General features: G+C 46.0%; 1 protein-coding gene across 1 annotated transcript in view; it reads right to left on the bottom strand.

Annotated features, from left to right (window-relative positions):
• Positions 1-399: 399 nt before the first annotated feature.
• VRK2 (VRK serine/threonine kinase 2) overlaps positions 400-11,337 on the bottom strand; it is a 58,698-nt gene continuing 47,760 nt past the window's right edge. Inside the window, exons 9-10 of the mRNA XM_044429484.1 lie at positions 9,513-9,571; positions 400-571 (exon numbers count right to left, since the gene is read on the bottom strand). Of these exons, the coding sequence (XP_044285419.1) occupies positions 534-571; positions 9,513-9,571 (97 nt within the window). The 3' untranslated portion in view covers positions 400-533. The remainder of the gene's footprint in view (positions 572-9,512; positions 9,572-11,337) is intronic.

Genomic DNA, 11,337 nt, shown 5'->3' with positions numbered 1-11,337 from the left:
GGGCAAAGCAAATTGGGTCTGGTTAAATAATCTAGAGAAGTTGTGGAGGGGAGAGCAAGCAGCCTGGTTTCTAAATTGCAGGAGAGCGAGTCAGTTCTGAAGCAGTTACAGTCTGAGAAGGCGGCTGTGTGATAACAGATTCCAGTATTCATGCAAATGCACACGTTAAGTTCTCCCAATTGCTTCTACCTTCTCAAAATGCATTGCCGGGAGAGGCAGTAATTGTTTCGTGGCACCTCCTCTCATAACTTCCCTGCTCATGGAAAACGTACATTTAAAAGAAGGTAACCATTATTTGTTTTCAAGTTCCTCATCTGCACTTAATATTTTTGAGGGGAAAAGCAGAGCTAGAGAAGCAAAGGTTGCAGCAAGTCAAGTACTATTTAATGCAGCAACAATAATAAAAACCCACCACTTCAATCCAACGAGGCTTGTTCAGTCCAGCCGGCACTTGCTTGCCTCGTCCTTGGCTGCTGCTTATTCCCACAGTGGCTTTTCTCCGATAGGCAGCTTCCCCGTGTTCCTTCGCACCTTCATCGTGTTGTGGCACTGGCTTTGCGGAACCGGCCTGCTGAATGCACAAGCGAAGTCCCCCTGAGTGGCGCTCGTCAAGTGCAGCAGCTGCTGCTGCACGGCCTCCGTTCCACTGAATGGGGCCTCAGTGGAGCCTCGAAATGAACGGCCATGCTTTAAGAGGAGGAGGTCCGCTTCTAGCAAAAGCATCACTAAGACTGCACTTGGCACGGGAAGGGCCAAAATTTACAAAGAATTCAAATTATATGGGGCAGCCGTTTTCTCAAGCTTTCAACTTGGATAATGCAGTTGAGCTATCCTAAGGCAACATTACTTGTACAAACTGTTAAAGAATTCTTGAAGAATTTGAGATGAATGTTATTAACCTTTACTGGATGTGAAACCAATACGTTTCTGTCAATTAAATTCTTATTAGCTATATCTGAATAATTTTTTATTATTGTGATGATTCTAATTAATGTCAATGCCTGAAATGAGAAAATAATCACTACTTATTCCATTAGTGAGTGATCTAACCCTCTAAATGGGGTGACCAATTTCCTCTCCTTCCCATAGCATGCCGATCGGCGTATTCTCAGGCACCCTAAGAAGCTGCACAATTACCTCCCTGCCCCATGCCTGGGACTCTGCAACATCAATAACTGTGTAGATGCACTGACGAACGCAATTCCCGTCTTCCTATCCTACTTCTGTTGGGCTTTTTCACCAGCCCATTATAGCGGCTGGGATGTGGACAGTGAGCTGCCCTGTTGAAGCAAGGGTTCTCCTGTGCTGCTCCATGAGTTTCACTAGGCTGACACACACAGGTCCGTTGCAACAGGCTGCAATGGTCCCAGTGTGTTGTCTCACTGTAGGGCCGAAGGGTTGTGGTAGGGAATTGGTTAAGCCTTCCCTCCTTTTTGCCACCCTGGTTGATGGATGCTGAGTTTATTTCTTCTAACTCAGAAGAAATCCAGTGCACCACCAGGCTATTAAATCAGAGGCCTGTTTCTTGAATTACTCTGGCCTATGTCTGCTGAGATCTAGGGACTCGCCTCAGCTATGCAAATCTCAAGGTGCGGAATGGCGTTTCTTCGGAGGCTGCGGTCGGCACGGGTGGCAAGCCACACCGAACGAGTGCTGCCGTCCAGAGCCCTGCCGGAGCAGCCCAAGGCCTGCTTAGTCCAGCGCTCTGCTTCTGGCAGGGGTCAGCATGGTGCTCCCCCCATTGCTGCGCCAATGTGGGGCTGGTGCCCCATGCCGTAACGCCTCTGAGCTGGAAGTTCTGTTAGCACAGCTGGCGAATCGTCATTGATGATGAATGTTTGCTGTATGAGTTTGCCTGACTCTCCTCTTTTAATTTCTAACATCTTTATCCTGCGTCTTCATCACTCAGGCACTTAAATTATAAAAACATCAAGGTAAAATTGCAAGCTGTAACACCTGCAAATGTAACTAAAGTAAGTTTAGTGTGTAAATTTGGGTTGCAAGGGCATGGACACTAGGATTTGTGGGATGTGGGACGGGGGCAGTCTGTCCTTGGCTAGTGACATCCTATTTAATGCCTCGGCCTGGCAGAAATTTCCACAGGCAAGAAGATGGTTCACGTGCCATCTGTGGGAGGGGCAAGAGAGGCAAGGGATTCTATGGATTCTTACCCCCCCACACACACACACCAGCAATATTCCCAAACACACCCAGTGGGAGGAAGTGAGCTATGCCAGCCCTGGAGCCGGCACCTGGCATCAACAGGAGGGAAAATACTTAAATAGAAGAGGGGAAAATTGCCTTTTCCTCCTCAGAGACGAGGCTATGGATCCTTCAGAGGCTCTGACATCACAATAGCCTGCCCCAACCTGTAGGACTGTTCTGCTAATTCTAGTTTAAAATGTCAAATTTCTCCTCAAAACACCTGTGCATTTGAACTTGACACTGAAAAAAATACAACCTTGTTTCCAAATTTACCTCTTTGGGAAAGCGAGTATCCATCACCACATCTTCTATCAGCAGATTAATCCCATAATACCAAAATGTCAGACTTTTCAACATCGAGCAGGCAAAATGACTTTTTAAATAGCTTTGCCCAGTATAATCACATCTTTCACTACCTTTCTACTGTACATTTTGAATGTGAATCATCCCCCCACTTCTTAGTGCTCTAATGCAGTCAGAACAGGAAGTCGGCACATCAGAACAATGTATTAGCATGTGGTCTCTCCCATTTACCCAAAATGAAGCTGCAAATTTGGAACAACCAATATTGCAAAATGCAACGAAAACAAGGCAGTCGGCAGGTCTAACTTAATCTGTATTACAATCCCAGCATATCTGATCACATGGCAGTATGGAAGATAATTTATCCTACTTCTGCTCCAGAATCTCTGAATTGCTGATTATCCCCTTCATTATATTCTGAGTAGGTAGTCTATTTTCACCTGCACAATTGCTACAGAATTGAGGGTGAAGCACAATGTTTTTCAAACTTGAAAGCAGTTGAAGCTTTTCATACAAGATTGACTTCTCTGTCTTTATTCTTTATTTACCAGTGGTTCACATGCTTTGGTTTTTAGAACAGCCCTCGAGTCAAAAACTGCTCATCTCTTGAAATGCGGGAATGGATTCCATGCTAACAGGCGACTATCTGAAGTCCCCATAAAAAGGCAGGGTGATGGGGACTCGATGTGGGGCATCTGGAAACGGCACAGTTCCCTCCCTGACCTGAAGAATTCTGCCTCTGTCTAAGGAATGGAATCCTTGCTCATGGAATTTAAACAGGGCTTTTCCTTTGCTATAGATCACACTTGTGTGCACTCAAATCTATCCAACATAGGTTCTAAACTGCACCACTCTGGCACTTCAAGATGAAAGAGAGAGCATGGGAAGGGAAGCTTGTCCAGTAGCATAGTAGATTTTTCAGGGAAAACCACATGACTTGTTCCTGTCCGGAATCCTTAAATGCCACTGGCAGGAGCTGGCCTTTCCATTTCAGAGCAGCCCCTCCAGCTGCCTGAAAACTACACCATGAGTCAAGCGCTGGCTGAGGGAGGATCACCCAAACTCGGGTGGCACGACCTTCTGTGAATGGAGCCTCAGCCCTCAGCCCCCTGATCCACTGGAACTGCGAAGCCTGGCCTTGAGAACTTCGTTTCGCCGCATCTCCTATCACCCTGTCCTCACCTCTAGTTGCTCTGTAAGAGGGGTGCTCTCTGCTGGCTGACCTTTGGATTAAGCACAGCCTCTCAAAGAAGAGCAACGAAGGCCTGCTTCCAGTCTCGTTTAAGCACACAGACTGTGTTGCACCTGCATGCAGGTGCGTGCATGCGCGCGCGCACGGCAGTGGCCAGCACATCATGTCTGCACGGAATATACTCTTAAGAGTCTGGTGTCCCTCACCACCAGCTCCGGCTTTTACTCTACCAAGGAAAGGGGGAGCACAGCCGAAGGCCTGTGGCAAGGCAGGGCCCACGCGTGTTCTACAAGTTCAGGGTCGGCAGGGAAAGGGTCCGGCTTGTTCCTCTTGATCTGCACAGCCCCCTCCCCACCTCCAAAGCACTGCATGGCAAGTTGCTTTGAAACAAAGGGACACTTTACAAGCAGCAGTCAAAGGACACTGGGAGGCCACGTGCCTGAAGGGAAGAATTCACTAGGCACCTACAAGGCTCCAGCAATTCTGTGTACCTGCAGCCTCTGCTCTGGCGTGCAACCAACGGAAATGTCTAACGCCGTTTACGATAAAGCATGTGGGAGCAGTCTGCAGTTCAAAACTAAGTTGAAATCCCACAGGGCTTGCCCAAGCTCCTAAAACACCTAAAGTAGCTTTTTGGATCACAGCCGTCATCTGTTTATGTAAATAATTACTAAATGGCTGTCTAACACAGTGCAGGGAACTTGGGCTGACTCGAATTCTCATTTCAGTCTTGCAACTCTGGGAAAAAAGTATACAACCCATAAACCAACTTATGAAAGGTTTATGAAAGCAGTGGTTCTGGCTTTGACATCTATGTTTTGTTCCCAAATCTGTGCTTTCTAGAGCACAAAAGTATCAAGTTGGTCAAAACCAGAAATGGTGAGCGCAGATGCTTTTTGTTTAAAAAATTACATATTTCAATTAACTTTAGAAAAACTCTACAAATTGCAGAAACCAAAGATGCCGCTCAAATTAGCATAGATTAAATGGTGACCACAACAGCAAGCAGCTACTCTCAAAGAAATGGCTTTTTTCTTTGTTGTAAAAGTGATTAAAAAATACCAAAGTCTATAAAACTGGGGGAAAGAAGTCTTGGTAATTACCAAGATCAAAATCCAGTGGCTTTTTATTAAACATGAACTTTTGTTCTGCTTTTCTGCACAACGTAAATAGTGCTGACAATTGGGTTTGCAAAGGCACTCGCTACAATAAAATGTAATTGTATCATGAGAGAAAGGTGACAATCGGGAGATCATGAAAAAATTACATATTCTCACTGGTAGTTAATTAGCCATGCAAAAGCCCCTCAAACAGAGATTCTCTTCTATTAGGAATGATTACTATGCAGACCTACAGATGTCAATACTAGAGTCATTCAAATACTTCTTTCGCTACTAATTGAAGGTTGTAAAGCTTCTGGTGCCAGGGTTTGGCTTCCAAAGAGCTAATTTATGACTAGGCGGCTATTTTATGTCTTCAGTTGTGGCGGCTACAAAATTCGGCAAATCAGAACCATCTGTGCATGGAGATTTGAATCGTCATTCATCTCGCAGCCGATCAGTCACATTAGTTTGCATCCCGCATTTTTTGGCTTGTGTACGATTGCAATGGTCCAAAGTTCACCAGGAATATTAAAAATGAATGACGCCTTGACCCTGCCTTATTGAATGTGCATCCACAAAGACTTCAGGCGCATCCATATGGCAGAAGACAACCACAACTGCTGTTTCCTATTGGGTCCAGTAAATGCTGCTAATCACATCAGTCCAATTTTATTAAAATAAAGGGGGTTTTTTTATTAACTGTCTGTTGGTAGACTCAGAAGGGAGAAAGTGAGGACTCTGGCTGTCGGAGTTAAACTTCCTCCTTCGTAGGCATTGACTGAAAGCCAAGAATTGTGAGGAAGCCGCCTTTGGAAAGCAAGAACAAAAACAGGACAGAAGAACCATGTGAGAGGCAGGGAAGAAAAGATTTAAATAGTTGCGCCAGTGATGGTAACTCTGCTTCTAACCTGCTCTGTAAGAAAGCTGGCATTCAAGCCTGTCCCATTTTGGAACTCAACCTGCACTCCTCTTCATGCCAAAAGCAAACGGCTCTACAGAACTTTCCTGCTCTGTGGCAAGCAAGCAACTGGAAGCGAGGATTCCTTATCCTTGCTTTTCAGGAAAACAAGCACTGGGGATGCTGCTTCTGAGGCAAAACTGCACCTAACAGCTCAGGTCATCAGCTACTTTCATGTCTAGAAACTGGGAGATGGGGAAAACACCCTCAACTACTGAACTGAGTTGGAATTACGTACTGCCAAAGCTTAACGGATGACCTTATCCCTGACGTTCGTCTAATTTTTAAGCAGGGGTGGGGTTTTTCTTTCTCGTAATTAATTTTACCACGCCAAAAAAGAAAGCACTCCTATACATATTTAGGCAGCAAAAAGGCTTGCGACTTCCAGCATTCTCCAGCCGGCCATTCTTCTCTCTACGCATGCTTACGGGGTTTGCTTCTGTGAATTTACTGTTTACAGAAGCAAAAACCAAGCAAGCAAGCAGTTCTCCCAAAACAAGAAAGCAACCATGTGATTATTTGAATTCTTCTATGCCCCAGTTGTTACTCCCCTACCCCCAAATATTAGATTTGGATTTATATTCTATTCATCCCGCCTTGACATCTCTTTCTATTACTTACTTTCCAGTATTTGGCAGCATGCTTGTTCGGAATGCTTTTAGTAGCAGTAAAATCCAGTACACCATTGTGTTCCAGGCCACTCAAGAGAATTTTCTTCAGAATTTCATAGTTGGGTTTTTCATTGTATGCTAGATTATATGCATTTTTCAAAAACGCAGCTATTTGGCCTGTAAAACAATGTTTTGAATGATTGAGATCAGAAATTTCCCATCTTCACACACAAGAAGAGGCCTGCAAGATCCGACCAAGAATATTCCATGTTCAACTAGAAGCCTTGAATAAGCAAGTCACCAACCTTTTTTTTAGATGCGAAGACATGTACATTTTACCAAACATTCTTGTGGTAACTCACACTGAGAATGCAGTCTCGTCTTAACATTTTAAGAGCACAATCCTTCACCTTCCTGGCATCAACTCTGGATTCCCCGGAGTCCAAATCCAAGCCTCATAAGGAAGGTGTGGCACCAGGGAATGTTGTGTACCTTCTTGTTGTGTGGGGGCAATGGGATTCCAATGATCATGGACACGCCTAGCGGGAACTCAGTGGCAGTGAACTTGGATTTACGTCATCCTCAAGGAAGGCGTTTGTGAAAATTCATGGTAGTGCATATAAGCAGCTGACTTAGGCAATGCAGGCGACACGAACCAAATCACTCGGTTCATGAGCGTGTGCAGAACTGCGCCTTTCAGCATTTCGGGTGACTGTAAAAGTGTTGGTGCAGCGTGGCACTACAACCGCACCAGCTGTTGCCGTTGTGCATGGTGCCTGTGTGCATGGCATCGACACGTGTGAGAGGTCTAAGCTGGGCGAATAACCCAGAGCACAGGGCAGGTTTCGTCCGCACTGTGCTGCAGACTTGTATGTTTGCCTACAGATGCTGCCAGAAGCAAAATCCAAAGTGTGAAGTGTGCAGCTTTCAAAAAGACAAGGGGCACAGACATGGCAGCCCAGGACTGAGAATTCAGGACAGTGCTGACCACAGAGGGCTTATGTCTTTAGGAAAGAACAGAGAAACAAAAGCTTGCAATTCGTACTAAGTGTTGCAGTTCACAAGCTGATAATTTGAGTCAGACGCAGCCTCTCTGCTGTTTATCGCCCTCTCATAATCTGTCTTATTGGGATTTGCTCTGTGCCTACATGTTGTTCTCACTGTACACATCCAGAGATGCGGCAGATAAATCAGGAAAGGCTGAGCTGCTAATTAAGAAGACGGCAGCCACACTTCCAGCTTAAAGCAAACCAAAATGGATAAACAAGGAAGGAAAAACTCCTACAAACAGGAAATTAAAACTAAAATCGTAAAACGGAAGTAAAACAAAATATCAAATGAGACAAAATACATAAAAAGCCAGTGTGGTGTCGTGGTTAAGAGCACAGGACTGGGACTCAGGCGGTCTGGGTTCTCAGCCAGTTCCTTGGCAGCGAAAACGGCAGGACAGAAATATAATAAAGAAAATTTTAAATGGTGAGATGAACATACTCAGAATTTAACCATACCATATAATTAAGACGACGATGTGGCACCTGAAACGTAAAAGTGAGGAAGTCCCTGTACCATGAATGTTACCTAGAAACCTTGTGATGACTGACCACGTTTTGACCCAGCTGAAAAGTCCAGCTCACCTTCGAAGGCATCCCCACATCCAATATGCTGCAGTAACCTAACTATATATGACAAGGGATGAAGGTAATGCGCAGCCATATGCGTTTGGCCCCAGGGCAGATTCTTTCCGCAACAAATCAGGAAAAGAGCATTGCAAGCAGCTTTAAAAAAAGCCTAATGCTGGAGTCCTGATCAAAATTCTCCTGCCTTTTACTCTGACCCCAGTGGCTGCTTCCAACCTTTCCAAAATTCACAGGAAGGCCTGCCTCAGTGGAGTCACAGATTTCCTACCTCAGGTTTAGTTTGGCCTCAGCTCAAAGTGACCCACAGAAGCCATGCAAGCTCCTGCTTGGAACTGAACATTTTGGGCACTGCTCCTGTCCAAATGTGCCTTTACAGTATTAATCCCAATAGAAGCTCCACCAAAAACATGTCTCAGCCCTGAGCCTTCTCCCCATGGTGGCAGTTCCTGATTCGGGGAAACCTTTCTGTATTTTCCCCGAAGCAGCAAATGGCGCCATTTTCACTATTTTCTCTCTCTCAGAGCCTTCAGACTCAGGTATTCCGCTTGGTTATGCACGGCTGGTGGGTACCCCGTAATTGTTGATATTCCTTCAGAATCAACAAGAAGCCCTACAAAGTAACGTAGGTGAGGTTTTTCAGACACCGATATGAATATGGAGCAGGAGTTTATAGGAGACACAACCCCCGGTTCTACATGGTTATTTTTGTTACTCGCAAGTTCCTTTCTAAAATGTCCATTTCTGCTTTTCAAACAGATGCTGCACTTCAGTAGGATGGGCTAAGAATCCTGATTTGTGAGTCTGCTTGCTGTACGGAATCCCAATGTGTGATGGAATTAATGCGAATCCCAGGGCCTGAAAGGCAATGGAAGCAGAGAATTCTGTCACTGTGACCTTTAGGGGCAAGATGCATTGGAGCCAAGGTGGCAACCGAAGGGCAGCATCAGCTTCACTGTCCTGTGGCAGACACACGGTGTCCTCCTCCTGAGCCTTTCCTTGGTGAAGCTGGCGGCTCCATACTGGCTTCAAGGCCTCTCGCACCACCTGGGGTGCCATTTATTCCCTCTTGCAGTTATGGCTTGATAAGATGAATATACAGAAGCCTACAGAGGCGGCCATCCCAGTTTCTCAGCCTGGAGAATATTATGCCCAGGTAGTTGTAGCCGTGAGGCTGGAAGGGCCTACCATGCGTGGGAACACCTGTATGCGGGATGCAGTGCATTCCATGTTTGCGCACAGCTGTGGTTTGGGCCAGGAAGAGAAGGTCTGTAGACTCCCCGTGCCTCCTCCATTCGCCTACTTCAGTGTGGATATGGACCCTTCCTCCTCAACCCCCCAAAGAATTTCTGGAGCGTTCCAACACGGCACGGACGTTGTGCTGCTATTTTAGACTCACACCTATGAAGTACACGTGCCAGGCACTTGCGTCCACAAAGCCACGCAGTTCTGGGGGCCTTCCCCAAGCACGGCCTGCTGCGAGCCGTCCAAAGTGGGGGCACTTACCACAGTCCGATCCTGGAGGCGCCCTTCTTGTCACCGAATCGGGAAGTTCATCCAGGAGCCTGAAACCGCAAGAATGCATCGAGGGTGAGACGGGGAGGCAACGGAAGAAATGCTCCTCTTGGCAGGCAAGACCGCTAGATGACTCTTCCTCCCTTTGGGAACGGAGGAGACCTCCTGAGCAGCTAGCAAATCATTCCCCCCTCCGCCCCACCTTCCCCCACAATTTTAACCCTTTGGAGAATGCAGCTACAAGCACGGCAATGGCCTGGGCAGAATTATGACCAAGGAAATGTCTTCAGTCTCGAGAGCTTTTGCCTGGTGCTTTGTAATTTTATGGGAGGAAGAAATCCCCCTCTGGGATGGATTTGCTTTCTTTAAGTCCAAAGATTAATGATTGCCTTTTTGAAAGTTCACAGTTCATCTGGCTGCTTCTTGCTGCTCACAAGTTAGTTCTATGTACGCATGATACCACCGCGATAAATTACAGGGCAAGCCAACTCACAAGTAGTGCCACTGAGATCTATTTATTTACGTATTTGATGTATAAGCCTCCTTTCGACCCAGAAAGCGGGGCTCAAAGCAGCTAATGGGCCTCCAGGTGCCATCCTCCCAGGTTAAGAGGGTACAGGAGGCTAAGACTCTGTGGACCTTACTCCCAGGTGAGCATACAGAGCTTCACAGCTTGAGCTAATACTTCTAAAACTGCACCATATTAAGCCATTACAACAACAGCCAGGGTGTGCGTATTTGGTCAACGGGTGGAGCAAGGGATGCCTGCACTCGAGAAGAGCCATGCGCAAAGACGGTGCCCAGATTTCAACCACAAATTGCCTGCCTCTTTTCTACAATGTCTGAAAACACCCCTCGCAGACTCAACAAGTGGCAGAAGTTCCAGGAGGCGCGTTGATCACGTAATTTCAAACCTAGGTGGACTCTAAAAACGTTACAGGAAAGACTATAACTAATTAATTTGTTTTCTTCTTTAGCGGTGGAAAGACTTTCTTTTTACTCCTTAATAGAAAGGCATTTTTTAAAAAGTTGATAAAGGAAGGGTAGGCCCATAAGGGGATCGTCAAGGCTCCATTTTTTCCCTAGGAAGTCTGAAATGGCTGCCATTGTTTGCCATGACATTCTGTAACAACAGCTCCTAATTACTTCAAGGAGTCAACCACTGAACTTCCCAGAAGCTGAGTCTCCTAAAATTTTCCTTCCCAACTTGTCTGCTGATTTCTTGAGCAAACTTACACAAAAGGCAATTCGCCATGGTGCCAACACTTCATCATGTTAAGAAAAAAGAGCAACGAATCAAGCTTATGGTTCCCTTTGTTGCAGCTCAGGGAAATACGCACACCTTGTTTCCCAAGGCTGGAATTCAGAAACCCTAAACAAATCATCTTTGGCTACCTTACAGAGCTCACCAGTCAACTGAAAAGGAAAAGGAGGAAAGCAGAAACTACAACATGTGATCCTGCGCTTGCAGCAAACATTCCTGCCTCGGTTTTCAATTCCCGATAGACAGACAGCCTGGACTCAGACCAGAACACGTGATCCAGGAAGAGTAGCGGCAAGAGGGGAGTGTCTGGGCTGTGAATCTGCTTGCTATAAAGTGTCTTCCAGGAAATCGTTTAAGGATCAAGACCAACACATTTTTGCACTGCGGCAAAGGCAGATTTGCACACACAGTCCAGGTGGGAAAAATGTCTAGCAAGTTGTACTGCTGCAAATATGTACATTTGTTCTAATTACACGATGGTAGAAAGATGTTCCACAACCCTCCACAGAGTGAACTGAGGGCAAACATGCAGAGGGTTCCACTGTGGTTGTC

This window comes from Varanus komodoensis, unplaced genomic scaffold, assembly GCF_004798865.1.
Source record: "Varanus komodoensis strain SLA01 unplaced genomic scaffold, ASM479886v1 scaffold2, whole genome shotgun sequence".
In the NCBI taxonomy this organism is placed as follows: Eukaryota; Metazoa; Chordata; class Lepidosauria; order Squamata; family Varanidae; genus Varanus; species Varanus komodoensis.
Note: the sequence above shows the minus strand (reverse complement) of the source record. Positions and strands in the feature narration are given on the sequence as shown.